The sequence below is a fragment of the Hippocampus comes genome, unplaced genomic scaffold, assembly GCF_001891065.2.
Source record: "Hippocampus comes isolate QL1 unplaced genomic scaffold, H_comes_QL1_v1.1 scaffold76, whole genome shotgun sequence".
NCBI lineage: Eukaryota > Metazoa > Chordata > Actinopteri > Syngnathiformes > Syngnathidae > Hippocampus > Hippocampus comes.
The window spans coordinates 409,900-428,789 of record NW_017805277.1 but is presented as its reverse complement, the minus strand read 5'-3'; the positions used below and the strand labels follow the sequence as shown (position 1 = coordinate 428,789).

The 18,890-nt window shown below is 40.8% G+C and overlaps 3 protein-coding genes across 3 annotated transcripts; 1 reads left to right on the top strand and 2 right to left on the bottom strand.

Annotated features, from left to right (window-relative positions):
- The first annotated feature begins 1,167 nt into the window (after positions 1 to 1,167).
- On the top strand, positions 1,168 to 2,983 carry LOC109516149 (hydroxymethylglutaryl-CoA lyase, mitochondrial-like). The gene is made up of 2 exons (XM_019870399.1): positions 1,168 to 1,297; positions 2,387 to 2,983. The coding sequence occupies exons 1-2, from the start codon at positions 1,172 to 1,174 to the stop codon at positions 2,489 to 2,491; spliced, it is 231 nt and encodes a 76-aa protein (XP_019725958.1). The 5' UTR covers positions 1,168 to 1,171; the 3' UTR covers positions 2,492 to 2,983.
- A 1,625-nt stretch (positions 2,984 to 4,608) lies between these two features.
- Positions 4,609 to 11,229, bottom strand: gfral (GDNF family receptor alpha like). The gene is made up of 9 exons (XM_019870318.1): positions 10,891 to 11,229; positions 10,166 to 10,282; positions 9,710 to 9,853; positions 9,503 to 9,559; positions 9,105 to 9,417; positions 8,547 to 8,803; positions 8,386 to 8,466; positions 8,212 to 8,290; positions 4,609 to 7,693 (listed from the first exon to the last, which is right to left on the bottom strand). Exons 1-9 carry the CDS (start codon positions 11,096 to 11,098, stop codon positions 7,603 to 7,605), a joined length of 1,347 nt encoding a protein of 448 aa, XP_019725877.1. The 5' UTR covers positions 11,099 to 11,229; the 3' UTR covers positions 4,609 to 7,602.
- Positions 11,230 to 13,648: 2,419 nt separating this feature from the next.
- Positions 13,649 to 18,723, bottom strand: hcrtr2 (hypocretin (orexin) receptor 2). The gene is made up of 5 exons (XM_019870316.1): positions 18,435 to 18,723; positions 16,725 to 16,840; positions 16,408 to 16,628; positions 16,178 to 16,299; positions 13,649 to 15,153 (listed from the first exon to the last, which is right to left on the bottom strand). Exons 1-5 carry the CDS (start codon positions 18,598 to 18,600, stop codon positions 14,984 to 14,986), a joined length of 795 nt encoding a protein of 264 aa, XP_019725875.1. The 5' UTR covers positions 18,601 to 18,723; the 3' UTR covers positions 13,649 to 14,983.
- Between the last annotated feature and the right edge of the window lie 167 nt (positions 18,724 to 18,890).

Genomic DNA, 18,890 nt, shown 5'->3' with positions numbered 1-18,890 from the left:
GTCACTGGCAAAACTAGTGATACGCTTCTGTGGCGGATGGCGGAAGCAGTTACATACATAAGCAAAGTTCCACGTCTGCATTGTTGATCATTCAATCACAAATCTTTCATTTGACAAATACTCCATATATTTAACAAACAACTAAAACTAGCACTAAAGCAAAAATAAATAAATAAATAAAACGTAAACATTTTTGGGAAAAAAATGATTGCTTGATTATGACTGTTCGATAGATGGATTGACTGAGAGTTCATCATCACCGCATATTTAGCTTTAGTAAATACCAAACTGATTAGACTAAAGCGTGCTTTCCATTTCATCATCAAAAGAATGCTCTGCGCTATGAATCCGAGCAACAGAAAAGACAAGCTATGAAGCGATCAAAGCCTTCGGAGGAAGATAACAAGTGAAATGGACCATTTACCTGAGCCTAACACACTGTAAGTCAAACAGGATCAGGAACCAAAAGAATGACTCAATACTAGTCGATAGGCTCATTTACATTTGTTACGGTGGCTTGCTAGCCTTTGAATTACTGTTAAGTGGGTGTACCGTGACCAAGGGTCAAGCCTTTCATTTATGACTATCTCTTCATTTTTTTTCTATTCTTTTTGTGTCGCACAAGTGTGTTCGCTACCACTTTTACATTGCAGTTATGCTGGCCGCCCCTTATCCTTTTTTCTTTGCCATCACATGGTACCTCTCAATGTTGACCTGACACTACCCCCCCGCCCCATCCCCCGCCACCCCGATAAAAGCAGAACACATTACTCACTGAACTAAAGTCCCATGTGATGCATGATGTTTCCATAGCTGCCATGCATAACGTCATGTGAGGTGATATTCCTTACTGCGCATACTACTTTGACATGCCATGAACAGCAGTTAACTCGTGGTTGATTCTATAAGACAGTTGCTGTCTTTCGTTCCATTATTTTCTTTGGAAAAATTCCAAACAAATCTTCACAAATGGAAGTTGCGTGCCTCATGACGCCTTGATAACCCATCAGTGTCTCCTTTGTGTTCTTGACAGCTTGACGCCTTGGCAACATAAATGACTTGTAGCACCTTGGATGTGGAAAATATGCAATCAGTACAGTAAATACATTAATGGACTGTACATTAAAGCCGAGAAATGGGACTTGTATTGTACTGTATTTTGCCCTTGCAGATGGGAGTGTGTGTGGTGGACTCGGCAGTGGCCGGCCTGGGTGGTTGCCCGTACGCTCAGGGTTCATCTGGCAATGTGTCAACAGAGGATGTTCTCTACATGCTCCATGGCATGGGCATCCACACTGTGAGTGCGCACACTCCAACAGACCTGCTGTAATTTATGTGTCCGCATTTCCAGCACAGTGGCCCGACTCATACAATCTCCCAGAGTCCATTTACGTAAACATATAGCTCTGCAAACATACTTTTCTGTCAGTGTTTATTTTATAACATCAGTGGTTTTGCACAAGTTCATGCGCCCACAGTATTGGGTGCCCTGACCCATGAAGTATTTATTTAACAATCTCTACCCCTGCTGGTGGAACTTTTTCACTACAGGTGGGATGCGGCGCTTGTCGACTGCCAGTCATGTTTTCGTTGTGGCCATTTCCACTGCAGAGAGATATTTGAAACAATATTTTTGACCCTTTTTCATTTGTTGTGGAAATATTTCATATATACGATTCGATTGACGTTTCACTTGCCTAATTCCTAATCATGTGTGTGATATCTTTCAACTGACATATTGTGTCAACGTATACCGTAAAACCAGCATTCAAGTGTCATGTTATACTTTGATGGAACTGTATTATACATTTGAATAATGTCCCAAATAATGTCACAAAAAGTAGGCTACATGAACTGAAATAATTGGCTCGTCTAATTGTGCTCACAAATTGGCTGTCTCTGTGTGACATCTGGGCCTGGTCAGTCGATCACCAAGCTATGATTCTTTTGTAGGAATGGCTACAGGTGGATGAACAGGTAAATTGTACCTTCTACCATCGAGTGGAAGAGTGTTAAATTGTTGTGCCTCTCATTAAATAGCAATGGCAAAGATAGATGAACAAAGACACATTGTTTATCAGGAATTCATGAATAAATAATCATATTGGGGCTCATTAAGTTAAACTGGATCATTTCCCTTGGCGTACCTGAAGAGCTCTGACAGTGCGCCATTTTGCTGCGTTACAGTTGGGAACGACTCGTTTCGACAACAAACAAGTTGCGAGTGAATGAGTGATCAGTATCTCGGCTGCTTTGAGCTGTGCACTCCACCAATAATTCATTCCACACGAGCCACACAATTGTCATCAATCCGTTAAATAAATGATGGATTATTATCCCCAATATTGAATTTGAAAGTTAATGTTTAATTATCTTTTTTTTAAAGGGGGTAAACCTGGCCAAAGTCCTGGAGGCAGGCGACTTCATCTGTACTGCTTTGCAGCGCAAGACAAACTCCAAAGTTGCTCAGGCAAGAAGCGGGATGCCGTGATCTTGATGATTGTTTTGTTTTTTTCCCCCCAAAAAAATCAACTCAACTTGATGATGAGAGCTTTGCCAGTTTTGGCTGTCAGCGGGATGTCGTGATAAGGCAATTGTACGCACCCCCCCCCCCCGCAAAAAAATCAACTCAACTTGATGATGAGAGCTTTGCCAGTTTTGACTGTCTTTGCATTCTCTGTGTAAGGCAATTGTACTGCAATGGGGTAGGAATGTGTCTGACATTTAACGTATGTCTAATTCAAATAAGCTGACCCCATTAATACCAACTCATCATCAAGATCAGAATTGGAATTCTGCTTTGCATGCTAAAATGAGCTGCAGAAGAAGGCGTACATATAGTGAGTAGCCTTTTTTAGAGGCTTGCAGTCATCTGCTCATTTGACATCTCAGTTACATTCATATCATTAATGATCCCAGCAGATGGATATACAGGTAGTGCCTCGTTATTTTTCACAGTTATGGCCTCGTAAAATAAGAATGTATTATATCTGCCATATGTTTAGAAAGCAATCAAGATCAGAATTGGAATTCTGCTTTGCATGCTAGAATGAGCTGCAGAAGAAGGCGTACATATAGTGAGTGGCCTTTTTTCGAGGCTTGCAGTCATCTGCTCATCTGACATCTCAGTTACATTCATATCACTAATGATCCCAGCAGATGGGTATAGTGCCTCGTTATTTTTCACATTTACAGCCTCTTAAAATAAGAATGTATTATATCTGCCGTATATGTTTAGAAAACTTTGGTGAAAAAGGCTACCTTCCAATATTTTGCAATATGAACTTGAATTTAGATTCTGATTCTGCAGAATTTATTCTCAGGATTGGTAAAATCACTTTAAATGTCATGATTTCTTTTTTGTCATACGAATACTGTATTACAATACCTGCAGACTGAATAAAGGTAGCAGAAACCTAGAAGGTGGGCTCACCAACCTTTCTGAAAGTGAGTGCTATTTCTTGGGCACAGATTAATGTGAAGGGCAACCAGTTTGTTCTCACTTCTTCAATGACCATAAATTTGCTCCAATTAACTTCCATCATATGTCATTAATAATTAATGACATTTATTTATGAGAAGACAGTGATCATGTTCATGATCTTCCACCATATTTAATCCTATCTATCCATCCATTATCTGATCCGCTTAATTCTCACAAAGGTTGCTGGTGTGCTGGAGCCTATCTCAACTAGCTTCGGGCAGCAGGTGGGGTACACCATGAACAGGTTGCCAGCCAATTGAAGGGCACACTGAGACAAAGAACCATCCGCGCTAACAATCATACCTAAGGACAATTTAGAGCGTTCAATCAACCTATCATGCACGTGTTTGGAATGTAGGAGGAAACCGTAGAAGCCGGAGAAAACCCCACATAGACATGGGGAGAACATGCAAACGCCACACAGAAAGGCAGGGAGTTAAATTCGAGCATACGACCTCCACACTGTAAGGTGGACGTGCTAACGAGTCACCCACCGTGCCGCTCACAATAATGAAGAACCATATAATGATCAAAAGGCTACATTAGCTTTATAAATCTCTGCCACTTTTCATATTTTCCAATGATGGCTTCTACAACATTTCTAGTAAATACATTGTCCCATCCTATCACCGGTGATCTATTTCTGAAACAGCTTCCCCGGCTTCTCATGTGATCCATGGGGGCTACGTGGTGCCCGTGGGCACCACACTTAGTCTTTACGATCTTGTGAGACACATAGATCTCTCACACATAGATGTCTCACGAGATCGTATTCACTCCTGACCGTTTCGTGAACACTCAAATAATTTTCTGCAATTCTGATCAAGAATATTGTGCTGAAGATAAGCACATCCGGTTAGTAACTCAAATAGAGTATTTAATCACCATTCATTGTTCCCAGCTGTCAATCAAATACAATTAAAACACCAGCTTCATAGCCAGCAACTACCTGTACAGCCTGCCCAAATTATATCTCTGTAATGAAGAAGGTTCAAGAAACAATTGTATATACTTGCATACATTTATTAAGATGTCATAATTGATTTCCTGAAAAGTCCAATATCATTATGCAAGAATCAATTCTCCCAAAAAATACCTGTGTGAATGCTGCGCACACACAGATAATGACTTCACGATCGCGGAGGTATTTTTTGATGTTTTACCATGAGGATGATCAGATGTACAATAAAAATATTGGAACAGAATGAATAAGAAAGACTCCCGACTGTCATGAAATGTACAAGTTTCAAGCAGACTTTCAATTTGAAATAAATCAATTCTTCACGTCTATACAGAGACAAACCCCTAGCATTCGTCTGAGAAAGCCAAGCACGATCATGCTCAGAGTGCAAAATTCACTCCATTATGTGGACAGACAATTTTCAAATCAAACTGAGCTGAAGTGCAACAGCTTGGTCTCTCTTGACATGCCCATAAATACTAAATAGCAAGCATGGAGCACAGCAGTGTCTCTGAAGTCGCATTTCACAGTGACAATGTTCAAAACATCCCTGAGGATGATCAGCACCTTGATCAAATCACTTCATCAAACAAAGAAAGGTGAAAATAACAGGTGGGGGTGGGGGGTGAAGAGATACACAATGGAAGCAGCGTTGCTAACCTATTTAGGAGGCATCAATCAAAATCGTTTGGAAAACGACAGGCACTTTATAAAATATTGATGAAGGGGATTGGCCAGATGTTGTGTCTGTAACATCCATTACAGCTATTTAGATCCTCAACGAGAAAAATAAACTACACGTAGAAAGAATGACTTCAGTGCAGTATTTCTTTGACTTTGGGTGTTTTGTCCTCTTCTAATAAAAATGCTGCTATTGTGTGAGATTTGGAGCCCTATTTTGGCAGACAGGCGCTTCATAAAAATGGTCGCAGTCTAGTTTCGTGTGTATGGGACCACACTGCGTCTCACTGGTGTTCTGGTGCACTGGGCTGCCTCGCCCCTGACTTTTTCATCAGAGAAAGTAGACTGCAATAGGCGTAAAAACGGGCGATTGTGTGTCAGCACACACACGGACGCACGGTCATGGGGGCAGGGCAGGCTCCAGTTGCCCACGTTACAAGCGGGGCCGACTAAATCATCCACAAGGGCTGATCTTGCAGTTTACCTGAATAAACACACTTTAGATGCGCCAATGTCATGCACGGACGCCAGCAAATCTATTTATGCTACCGCTATGTCAAGCTCTCAAGCACTGCACGGGAAAAACGATTCTCTTGAATTTACTTAATTTTATTTAATCAAGTGATTGGCAGGAAATAAAAATCATCTGGATCCAGACACACAACACATCTACTTAAAAAGTGTAACTGGATCCATGTGATTTTATTTTGTGCATCCACTTGACGAAATAAAATTGAATAAATTCAACACACCATTTTTTACCGTGTTTGTGTGTGTGCTTAGATTGCCCATTTTAATGCAAATGAGGAGAGCTTCTTCCATTGGACGGGAATTGGCTATGTTCCATCTCACAAAGGCACACAATTGCACAAATGCCAACCTTATGCCCAATTTTTCCTGTACAAAGCCTCGGAAAATACCAAAAGAAAGAAAACAACACCCATGCACACAGTTGCATTGCGGTTTGCACTAGACTTGTGCTGGGAATCAAATTAGGGCCCTAGGAATCTACCACATGTGAGTATGCAGGTGTCACTTTTGTATTCAACCAAACAGCCCCAGATCTCACTATGTAAAGTTGTCAGTAAATACAAGCAATATCATCAAAATATACAGCATATACTTTTGTGCCATTTTTGTTTGGCGATGTGACATGAGATATTTCTTGCATCTGCCTTTGCTCAATAACACTGATCTAACCCATGGGTCAGCATTTATTTTTTAGTCTACCCGTCCATGAATGGAGGCTTTTTGAACCAATGCAATATTCAATCATGTGAAAGCGAGACAAACAAATATAGTCGCCATGTTTGTCATCAGCATTAATTTATTTTTTTTTGTAGCATTGCATATAGCTTTGCAAGAGGTATGTTACAGTGCAGTGGTGTAGTGGACGTTGCCAAGTGGGATGAATGCATTTTCCCCTTTGAGGCCATTGGAATTCTTGTATCCATCCAGGAACCACTAATGTATCACTCTAGTAAAGATGATCCATTACCATCTGCCCTATAAACTGAATGATTTAAGAACCAAATCCGATTTTACCATTGCAATTGACCACAACGAGTGGAAATGATATTTAATACAATCCTTTCTTATGGTGAGCCAATGAAGCACAAAAATAGAAAGATTCCCCCTTTGTATTTTTCTTCCGTTCTACACTCTTGCAGTAGGAGTGTTCTCTTTCCAAAACCGCAAGGCCTTTCTATGTATAGCATGTTTCTGCATGTGGTGCCTTTTGCACTTTTGAAGACCAGTGGTTAGCAGGTCCGCCGCACATCACCTTTCAGTGTGGAATTTGCATGCCCCCCACCACCCCCCAAGCTTGTGTGGGTTCTTTCCGGGTACTCCGGTTTCTGACCACGGTCCAAAAGAATCTTATTTTTAGGTCTAAATTGCCTAGAGGTGTGAATGCTTGTCTCTATGTGTCAGTGTTGGGAATGACAGATGAGCGATCAGTCGAGGGTGTACCGCACCTCTCGTCCTAACACAGCTGGGATAGGCTCCAGCTTCCCCGTGACCTTGAACAGGATAAGTTGTATTTAAAAAAATTAAATAAAATGGATGGATATCGGAGATGTGCGTTTCCAGCGCTGCAGCTGCATCCCATCATGCAGTCACGGCAGCGGAGGGAAATGTTCAATCTAATCAGAAGGTCTGTTTCGCCTCACTTGCTTTCACATCACCGTCATAATTCACATTTGCTCTTGTTTGAAAAAGCTGATAACTCAACACTTTTCACTGTTGTTGTAGAAACCTTGGACACACTTCATGCATCTTGCGTAACGTGCATTCATTCGTTCAAGAATTGAACATTGATTTTTTTACTTTTACCTTTTTATGCACCCGAACATCTTTCAGACAGCGAAATATGAACAAATTGAAGAAAAAGACAGACAAGATGAAGATAAATCCTCCAAGGGCTCCTCTTGTCTGATAAGAGTTCAAATAGGTACAAAATTCATTGATTTGATATTTATGGAAACTCTTGTGTGGTAACGATGCCACTACTTTTTTGAAGTGGCTGGAATCTGGTTTTGTCCCGTCTCTTGTTTCTTCTCACCACCCTACGACAAAAAGCAAGGTCAATTAAAAATTGTACTTCCTCAGTGAGTGGCATTTACTTTCTTGCCTCCATCAAGGAGCAGGAATCTATTCGGGACATATTCAGTGGTGTCTTGAGATACGAGTAGCCCGACTTAAGAGTTTCGAAAGATGCAAGCCACATCATTGGGCAAATTTTATGCTTTGACATATGAATGTAAACTTAGCATAGCAGACTTTACAAGAACCAGCACTGAGGCATACTGTACTGAGGCTCTGCTGAGACCTGTACGTGTCGGTGAATTTTGAGTATTATGAACCAGCGGCCTCTTTTGAAAGTCTCCTCATCTTTATGCCACCTTTCCTTCACCTTTGTTGAATGACATCATCAGGTCGAGGAGAGATGAAGGGGTGCTTCTTTTCCAACATTGGAAAAGACAACACTGTTTCACATGAATTTGATTCCACTTTGCCTAACTGACGTTATTTGCACGACGACGACTATTGTTGACTTTAGCTGCAAAATATTTGATGAACTCACCGCATTTTACATAAAAGAGCAACAAGCCCGACCAAAATTCCCACCACCAGTGTCGCCGTGCAGCTATAGAGTAGATAACCTGATGAGACAAATAACAATTGCAGCTATTAGATGCAGAAAAAAAAAATATTATTACTGGTAAGTGAAGCATGAAATATTTATATGGACAGTTACCGGATAGCCCGCTGTGAGCTTCGTCTAATTCATTGATTGGAGGAATATTAGAAGGACCATGATGCCTCATCCAGTGAGTCTCTTAAGATAGAAATGAAAAATATTGGAATATTGTCCGTCTATAAAACGTGTTGGCTGTGCATCACGGACCCTTTACTCACTGAAGTGTGATTTGTTGTGAAGCACGTCATGAATCCTGTTACATGTGTCGAGATCAGCACCATGTATTTGTTCGCACGTGCACGGATGGTGCAGTGGAGTGCCCAGAAGTGCCACAAAGGCCTTTCTGCATTCCAAATCTCCTCCAAGGATGAGAGCCGGGTCCATGAAGCGCAAACATTCACTTTGAAGAGTGATGTCACCGCAATATGATTCCGCAGAGCTCCAGCATTTGGCTTGAAAACTTGTGAGCAATTCCCTGCAACACAACATAAACATGCACAATATTGAGGTACAGTACAGTACACCTAGACAAGACTGACACGAGCGGCTGGAGAAGGGATCTGATTGGTTGGCATGAGGAACAGGGCTGAGGAGAACAGGTGCAAGCAAAAAGCTAACAAGGAAAACAAGACTTGACAAAGGGAAACAGGGAAAACATGACAATTCTTAATTAAACATAGTCAACATCACAGATCATGACAGTGAGCAATAGCCGCATCTATTTGAGGCAGACGGTATTTTTTTTTGTTCGTCAGCGGATGATGCACCCTGCATACCTGCAACGCCGCTCCTCCAAACAGCGCCTCACAGCTTCCTGACAGATCCAAGGTTCGTCTCCACATGCGCTGCCATGCAAGGCTGCTTCCATTTGTAAACAACTTGCATCTGAAGGATCACATTCGCACATGACTAGCCTCTCAGCTACGTGCTGCGGCATGCTACTATAGAAACGTTGAGTTTCTTGGCCACAGCTCTCATGGTCGCACTGGGACGCCGTGCAAGTCTGAAGGACGGGCGCCAAATTCTTGTTGCACACGCCGTCACTCACACAAAGTCTCATTTGTTGCGTGCATGATCCAGCAGCATCCTCTACGAAAAGAAAGACATGCAACGCGTCTTGTCTTAGAGGGGCATCAATGCCACGTCGCTTTGTGTGAGACAAAAGCATCATTACCAAATTCAATGAGAGTGCTTGATTGCCAGTCACTCAGTGTGCTTCTCTTGTGTGGAGCTACACCACAAATAACAATGAAAGTGATTAGTCCCATCAAATTCTATGAAAGCCTGTTAACCCGGGAGTTAATTTGTGCCACAAAATCCTTTGTTCATCCATATGATCGCCTTTGGTAAACAGCAATAATGGATGTGGTAAATACTGCACCTGGCTGTGACTCGCATTGTGCCAGCAGCTCTTGTGTGTCCCCGTCTTCCTCCCAGGCGCACACACACGCTGGCGGCCCGGCAAATCGGTCTAATGCAGCCTGGATTGTCAGGTTACACACCTCTGTGCCTTTTATTTGGCATCCTAAGAATGGAAAAACAGGCACTTCTGAAGAATGGAGAAACAGATTGTTTGTTTTTTTACATGCGAGCACACGCTTGTTTGCAACAGGTGGTCTGATGTGCGCACAGCAGGGAGGGGAGAGAAGTCATTGCATATTGTCTGTCTATTGAGTTTTTATAGACAGAGGCTTAGCCCAAGCGATTCAAGCAAAGAAACAATTCGATGAAAGACCTTCAAGCGCTGAGGTTAGTGAAAAAAGGTAATTATTTTTTCAATAATGCAACAAGAAGACTTCAAACACAGCTCTAAAACAATAGAAAAGCATACATTTACCCTCACAGATCCGAGTAAAAAGTGCCTTTTGCTTTTTGCATAAATGTGAAATGCATGTCGCACAGTCGGAGTGTGAAGTCTTGCTGGCGACGTTGCAAACGTATGGAACTAGAAATCCTAAAATGAAAAAACAAGAAAGAAAAGAAAAAGGAAATTATTGGTCAACATGATTCAGTCGCTGGTCAAACTCTGAATGGAGGTGATATTGATGATGATTTTGACAGATGGGCATGTACGGATTGGAACATGAACAAGGAACGGTTTGGAAAAACGTAAAAAATATGTTATTTTAATTCATATCACTTAAGGTAGTTTAGTGCTTGGCATCATTTCCAGCTCTCAATTCAACTTCTTAAACACACACAGTCAACACTCTAATTTTTTTTTTCAACATGACCTTATAAAAGTGTAATATGAGATCAAAGACTATTATATTTAAGACAGCAATCCCCTCTTTGCCATGTATATTTGAGGTTATTAAAAAAATAATAAATTCAACTACATCACCGTCTTTCATTTGTCATGACCAAAAGTAAAATACCAATGCGACAAATCTCATTTCTGTTTCACACATTTTCTGAGCATATGCATAACTTTAGGCTAGGGATGAAATCAATGCAATTATGAGTCCTGGAATAAAAAGCACACTCTTCAATTTCTCCACATGATCTGAACGCTGAAATCAATAGCTGCTCCCGTGCCAAATTTCAATGAGTGAGACTCACCAAGAAGCAGAGCGGCCTGTATATGTTTTCTCTGCATGGCGGCTGCTCGAAGGGTAAACGAGGCACTGCTTGTAGCTGCTGTTGCTTTCTCTATTCTGAACACCAGGATACACACCCACATTGAGCCCAAATACATTGACAGAGAGGCTGCACCTTTCACAAGATAAACAAAGTATATAATCCCTTCCCCTGATATGGCGTTTCGCATCCAACCTATTAACACCTCAAAGCTAGTTCAAGCCAAAATTATTCATTCATTCATGGTCTCTTTTAGCTGCCTTAGCTTGTGTGATTTATTTATTTTTTCTCATTTTGACCAAAAAATCCACGCTCAAAATAAATCACAAACTTTCCCAATACGTGCATAGCCTAAAGTGCAAATCTATACTGTAGTTAAATCTTAGCTGTCGAACTCAAGGCCCACCTCATCAAGATATGTGGCCCACGCATGCAAGTCATGTCCACTGACTTGATGTTTCAAGTGTAAATCAGTCCCAAAATTGCCTTCATTTTAACAAGTATGAGAGAAGGTTTTTTTCTTTTACCAAACCCATGATGAATATAAATCTCATGGTGGACGAATGTTTTGCACATCTGCCTCACATTTCAGAGGTTCAGGGTTTGATTCCAGGCTACAGCCTCCCTGTGTGGAGTTTGCATGCTGTGTCCGTGCTTATATGGGTTTTCTCCCGGTACTCCAGCTTGCTCACACGTTTCCTAAAACATGCTTGTTAGGTTAACTGAACGCTCCAAATTGTTCAATCTTTACATTGAATGTGAATGTGAGTGTGAATGGTTGTTCGTCTGAGTGATACGCGTGAGGCTTTTCATGACAACAACTCTAGTATTAAATTGTCACTCGACTGTATATTAAATGTTGGAGCCTCACTTAGCAGACCTCTGACTTCCTCGAGTCAGTTTATGTTCACTGTAAACAAGCCGATTGGCTGAAAACGTTAAAAACGTCTTATGTCCAATCCCATGCACAAAATGACGTTTTATTTTGTGGAATGTATAATCAATTAAAAAAACAAAAGAATGGTGATGAAGTTACCTGTCAATCAAAAACATTGCCAAATCTGATTCTGAATCCTCTCAGCTGCCTGCGGCAAAATGAGTTCTTCTATAATGGCATGTGGCATTGCATTTCCTTCACAAACATTGAATGTTACAATAATTATATACTGTGTTAATCTGGTAATCTTTTTTTGTTGTTTGTTTTACACAGTTTTGCTCGCTGCTCTATTTTTTCTGTCTATTCCCTCACAAATTTCGTTCTGTTTGACCAATAAATATTGCAATACAAAGACCCATAGAAAGGAGTATTTCTCCCCTGTTGCACAGAAAAACTGTTCCACCATAAACAGATCAAATATTCTCCAGGACCAAGCAGCCCAATAGCACAGGTAATTTAAAAAAAAAAAAAGAAAGAAAAGAAACTATCTTTTGATGCGGATGTGCATGGAAAGGTACCCTCTCTCGATCGTCTTGTAAGTCAAGCACCACTTACTGCACTGTAGTTCTGAAGAACTGAGTCAGATATCAGTAAGATCAAAGGAATGCATTTATTCAACCACATTTCAAGTAAAATAAATAAATGAATTACATAGTCACCAAATACATTTTGATGCAACAACATACCATGTGCATAAGCATATATAAATAAAAGACACTGAATGGACATTAGGTTGATATGAAATCACTATTCTGTTCTGCCTAATATCTGAGCTCAAGGAAAGTGGGTGACTCTGGAAATTTGCCAACATCAACAGTGTTTCATGTTTGATGTTTGCTGAAGAACATTTTCGTTCAGGAGCAAGAGGTTATTCTTCAGCGCATCACGAATGACACCCTTCAAAAGAACAAACAAACAAAAAAAAAACCCCATCTTTTTACTATTGCCCGAGAGGAAGTTTTTGTTGTGTCGTGATTTGGACCCAAAACTTTTTCTTTTCCTTCACAGTTTAAATGACAGGAATCCCCTGCTGAATTTAGAAGGGGTGGGGGGGGGGGGGGGGGGGGGGAGATAAGGCCCCATTGGATCAAAGAGCATACTTGGGGAAATGTGCTTTTAATTAAATGTGGTGTGTGTGTGTGTGCGTGCGTGCGTGCGTGCGTGCGTGCGTGTGTGTGTGTGTGTGTGTGTCCTATTTCTCCAAAAATTCAGATTTTATTCCTGGCAATATTGCAACTTTATGGTTATCATAATAGCAATGACATTACCGTGAAAGGTCTTTATACTTTTTTCTCATATTTTGAGTTTATTAATGATAATAATATATATATTCTCTCTCAAGTCAAGTACAACTTTATTGTCAAATTGCCACATACAGCACAGATGACAGTTTTGAATGACAGTTTTGATTGTAATATTACTCCCTTATTCTGCTTATATTCAAATTGTTTCCTCATAATACATGGATTTTATTCCCATAAAATTTGACTTTTTTTTCCTCTTTTTTAATTCGATTTGTGTAAAATTGCAATTATTTCTTGTAATAATATGACTTATTCTCACAAAAGTACACTTTATAATATTGGCTATTTATTATCATTGTGTTCCATTTCTTTCTCATATATGTTTTGGTTGTAAAATTACAACTTCTTTTTTTTCTCTGGAACAATACGATTCTATTCTCTTATTATTATTATTTTTTTGCATGGGGTTCGAATGATCCTTTATATTTCAATGATAAGACACTATTTTTAAAGAACTATACAGATACTTAGCAACTCCTAATTGCGAGCAAGACAGGTGTTCACTAAGTAAGACAACAGCAGGATTTAGTTTCCAAAAAGTACAAAGCAGTACAAATAATCTCTTTTTTTAAAACAGATTAACACATAACAGATTCGCAACAAAGTCAGCAAGTAACCTTGGTGATGTCAAGTGTACAGCGATGACACTAAAACACCCAGTAGAAGCATATCAAACAAAAAAAGGTGAAACATTGACATGAACAAAGAAAAAGTTTGGACACAAAAGTTTCGACAAACATCTCATTCAGAGCACGAGCTTTTAGCATGTCCTCCGATGAACCAAAAAGCCTGCAAGCAAGGTCCTAAACATTTTGAACTTTTTAAAGATCATTGGTCCCTATCAATTCAAATTTCTAATTTAATTTGAAATTGCCCCCGCAACCCTTGTGAGGATAAGCGGATTGGAAAATGAATGAATGAATGAATGAATTTGAAATTGCATCTCATCAAAGATGTTTGGGGCAACACAAACCCAGCCAAGGAGGGACTCTACTCAGCGATTTGGTTCAGGGATTATTACTTTAATGATGACAAAGAATTATCCCTTTTACTTTGAAATACAAACCGAATTAAATCCAATGTAAATTGCTTTCATCGAGGTAGATGTGTAACAGGTCGTATCGGTACTCATTTTGTCCAATCTTCATAACAGATAGAGTAGCCGTTAACCATATATAATCTGTAAAGTGACCGTGTACTATAATGTCAGGGCTCTATATTCGTGCCAAGCACAAGTCAGGTGCGAAACGCGGTCGAACTATGCCAAGGGCCATCTACACCAAGTGTTGGTATTTTCGGAGATGCACGCAGCTTGATGCAGTTAGAAACATGCGGTTGGTTATCCCAGTGCCCACTTCACAGCTCTGTGGTCTTCCAATAGCCGAATGAATATCGTCCACCCGTTGAGGTCGGCTTGTAGTTTCTTATATATGTTCTTTGAGCACCTCGGCCTGCGACAGGATCCGGGCAAATCAGTGTTTTCTTTTGCCGTGTCAAGGACTATCAGTGTGCCTCGCGGCATTTACTGTAACTCAACTCAACTTTAAAAACAACCATAGCTGCATACAAAGTGGCGGACAGGAAGTAAAAAGCAAAAAAAAAAAAAAACCCAAAAACGTTCATACATCAATATTTACAGGTAATGAGAGAGGCCATTTCAAATGGCAGCAAAACAAGTCACCTGTGTTCCCGCCTACAAAGGCAAAAGGGCTTTTTAAAATGGGCCATGCTGTACGGGTCTGCGAAAATACCAACATTTAGTCTAGCTCACCCCTGCGCTGATTCACGGCCTTACACTGGGCATGAAAAGAGAGTCCGCAATCTGCTGATGATCTTACACCATTTGATCTGATATGTGTGACACATTGTCCATGTTGTGAACATGAGTGGACAGTGACTTTCGACTGTCTGTGCTCATTCGGGCGCTTATTCTCTTCGGTCTCTCTTGGCCTGGAACGTGACAATGGCAAGAAAAGGCTGCTTTGAATTCTTCACGGAACTTCCCTAAGCAAAAGAAAGAAAGTGAAATGCACTCAGAGACATTTCGAACATGATCCTTTGAAACACACTCATGTAATTGGTCGAGCAATGCTGCTTCACGACTACTGCTGCAAACGCACTGGACGCTGAATTAATGGTGGTGTCAGTGCAAGAGCGGCGCAGAGGACATGAAAGCCTAGTATTAATTTCGAAGAAAAAAAAAAAAGAACGACGCATACCTTTAAAAAGGATTCAGACCGTCATTTCTATTTCTCTTCCTCGTCTTTGGTAGAGTTGATGATTGAATCTGACACGTGAAACTAGAATCAATCAATTAGCAACTTATATGAATTAGAATACTTAATAAAACTGTTCACTTAAAAGTAATAAAAATAAAACATACAACATACATAATTAATATATTTTTTTAAAAACTGTTAAAAATGTAAAATATAAATATTCCAGAAATTAAATAAAAATAAGCATAATAACAGAGATTTAACAAATAAAGAAATCCTTAAATATATATTTTTTTAAAAACCAATAGATAATATAACTACATATTAGTTTTAGTTGCCAGACTGCCCATCGAACCATGGATCCCCAACCAGGTTGCCGTGACTCACTAGCGTGCCACGAGGGACCACAAGACGTGATCATTGTCCAGTTTCACTTAATTTGTCCAAAGATTATTATCAAGTCCAAATATATATCTGTTCACCTATCTACGCCAGGAATGTAAAATGACAGGCACAACACAAGAAAATACTCCTCCGGTTGTAAAAAGGTACAATAAATCTATACATGATATCTATCTTGGCTTTCTGTGAGTATATCAGGTTTGTGTTGAATTAAACTCCCACTCAGCCCTTTTGCGAATATCATCATTATTTAAGTAATACTATAATCCTTTTTGGTGTGCTATTTTTGTTTGGTGGTGGGGTGTGAAATTTTGCAAACAGCTCACTTAAATTTGGGAAACACGGCACCAGAGGGCAGTAGGGAGCTAGCGTTCAAGTGCTCCAATGGGGCGTGTGAACAAACTCACCACTGAGGAAATTGTAGATAATGGGATTGAGTGCACTGTTGGCATATATGAGCCAGTGTGAGAAGGTAAACCAAGCATACACTGTCTGTCGGTCACTCGTGTTCTTGAAGGTCCCAAAGACTCTGCGGGCAAAGTGCAAATCAGCATCAGTCAAAGAGTTAACATCTTGAATTAAATTCACTTGACTGGTTTGATGATATACTTTTCAACAGTCGAAGAGCAGAACGGACCTTTTCATCACATTGAGTACGCTGATCGGCAAGTAGCACAGAGCAAACACAAAGAGTACCACTATCAGCATACGAGCCGTCTTGCGCCGTGCCCGGATCTGTTTGATCTCAGCACAAACGGTGCTGGTCTTGACCCGCACAGACTCCCCCGGCCCCGCAGGGGCCGCCGAGCACTGCATGGTCTTCCACTTTCTCTGCAACACTGATGTGCTGCCAGGAATCTGTCAAACACAAATACAGTAAGCAGACATACAGTGCCGCGTATTTGATGGTTCAGAGAAGTGTAGCAGTGCGTTGAGAAGGAAGAGTACGCTCACCTGTTGACACCACAGCTTGTGAAAGATCTGGATGTAGGCCAACACCATGAGACATAAGGGGGCAAAGTATGTGACAATGAAGAAACAGCTGTGATAGACCTTTGGGTAGATCTCAGCTGAAAGGAGCACAGACAAAAAGCACATTGCTGACTTGACTGTGTCGGAAACTGTCGGATCTCAAGGATTGACAGTTCTGACTGAGTTCACTAGTGTCATGGGAAACATTTTTTCATTGTGAAATAGAATAGGCAAGTTCCACTGTTTAGTCTGTTTTGTAAAAACAGACAAGTCGATGTGTTCTGACATTGAACAAAACAAAAAAGATTGGATTTTGATATTAAATCATAATTCACTGATAATGTATACAAACATGAATTTCTGTACATTGTAGGTCAGGTTTTGATTAAATTGAAGTCTGAGAAGTCTGATTCGACAATCTTTCTTGGATAATAAAAAACACAGTACAGGTTGGTGGAGATTGTCGGGCAGAACTTACACATGCAGGTCTAAAAATGAAGCTTGGAGAATTACCCACTATGTCCGCTAATTTTTCGATATAGATGCTGATGCTTTTCACACATTTAATCATCTGTAAGCATATCAAGCGCCATGATGTAAAGTGAAAATAAATGTGTTCGAAATCTGATGCACACTGCCAAATTTGACTGATCTAACAAATCCCCGGGGCATCAAATGAGGCTTTATAACAGTGCATAATTAAGCCGTTATCTTTCGTGTGGGCATACCAATGTGCAAAGGTACACCCCGTTGAAAGATGAATGCTACTTTCTCCAGCAATTTAGACCTGCACATCCCGATATATTTGAGCCATGAAAATATATCCCCTCAAAAACTCTGGTGGCTGCTATATATCCCGCGGGGCCATTGCGGTGCTTTCCACGCTGGGATGAGAGATACTCGACACCAATCAGCTCAAGAGCGAGCAAATGTAGTCGACTCTGTTGCACTTGTCTGGGCGTTCCATTGTACCAAGTTCCCTCACCCCCGACTCATCTGACAATTTGATAACAGAAGTTGGTCTGCGCTTGGCGTAAAAACAGGCGCATCGTCATTTTCGTGCCAGGGCAATGGTCAAGTTCAGAGTGTTTGGTAGATGCCGTATGCCTCACTGGGCGTTTCTGCCTTGCACCCAGGCACATCTGCCGATTAGATTTTTTGTTTTTTAAAAAGTAGACTAGATTTCAGATGCACAAAAAGCAGGTCTAATGCGATTTTGTGTATTTGATCAAAACATAACATCCAGATAAATTCAGCGCTCCGCGGAGTGTGGTGGACGTCATGGGACTTGATTCATAAATGTGATGCCAGCTTGGGACAATCTCTCTGAGTCATTGTGGAAATAAATTCATTGAACGGATTCTAATTACCATCTTAAAAATATTTTAATAGCCCCCCTGTCACTGTTTTTGGTGTCAATCATTGATGCACACTCAGGGGTGCATGGCTGTCTCCATTGCCCATGTCATATGCACACCCGACTCCATCATCTGCATGGGGAGATTTTGCAGTTTACCTTCCAATGTCGTGCACGGACCCCAGCGATTCTCTTTCTGTTACCCCGATGTCAAGTCGGGGTGTCCTCATCCAAGACAGCTTTGGCCTGAGACAGCCTCGATAGGTTCTAATGTCAACTATGACCCTTGTAAGGAAAAGCAGTAGCAAAGATAGATGGATGGATCCATCACGCACCTTCCCAGTGTTCATCACACACGGTGAACAAACTGGTCTTGTTTGTGAGGGACGGCAGCAGACTGCTGCTCTCCATCACGATGGCTTGGGGGATCATGATGATGCACGACACCACCCAGATGATAATAATGCTCTTGCAAGCCCTCTTGGCAGTGCTTTTGAACATCAGCGGGTGGCAGATGGCGTACCAGCGGTCTTGCGCAATGCAGCTCAGTGTCAGGACTGACACAGAGACGGAGATTGTCTAAAAAAATAAGCAAGTAAACATCAGACAGTCACACACAAAACAATTCACAACCTCAAACTAAGACAACGTTGTGACTGTGACTAAAGATGCATTATGAAAATGTCTGGATGAATTTTATACCACTTGTTGTCATTACGTCATTGCTGAGCTCGAACCTATTCCAGATGTCTTTGGACAAGAGGTGGGACGCAGTGACGGCGACAACGGCC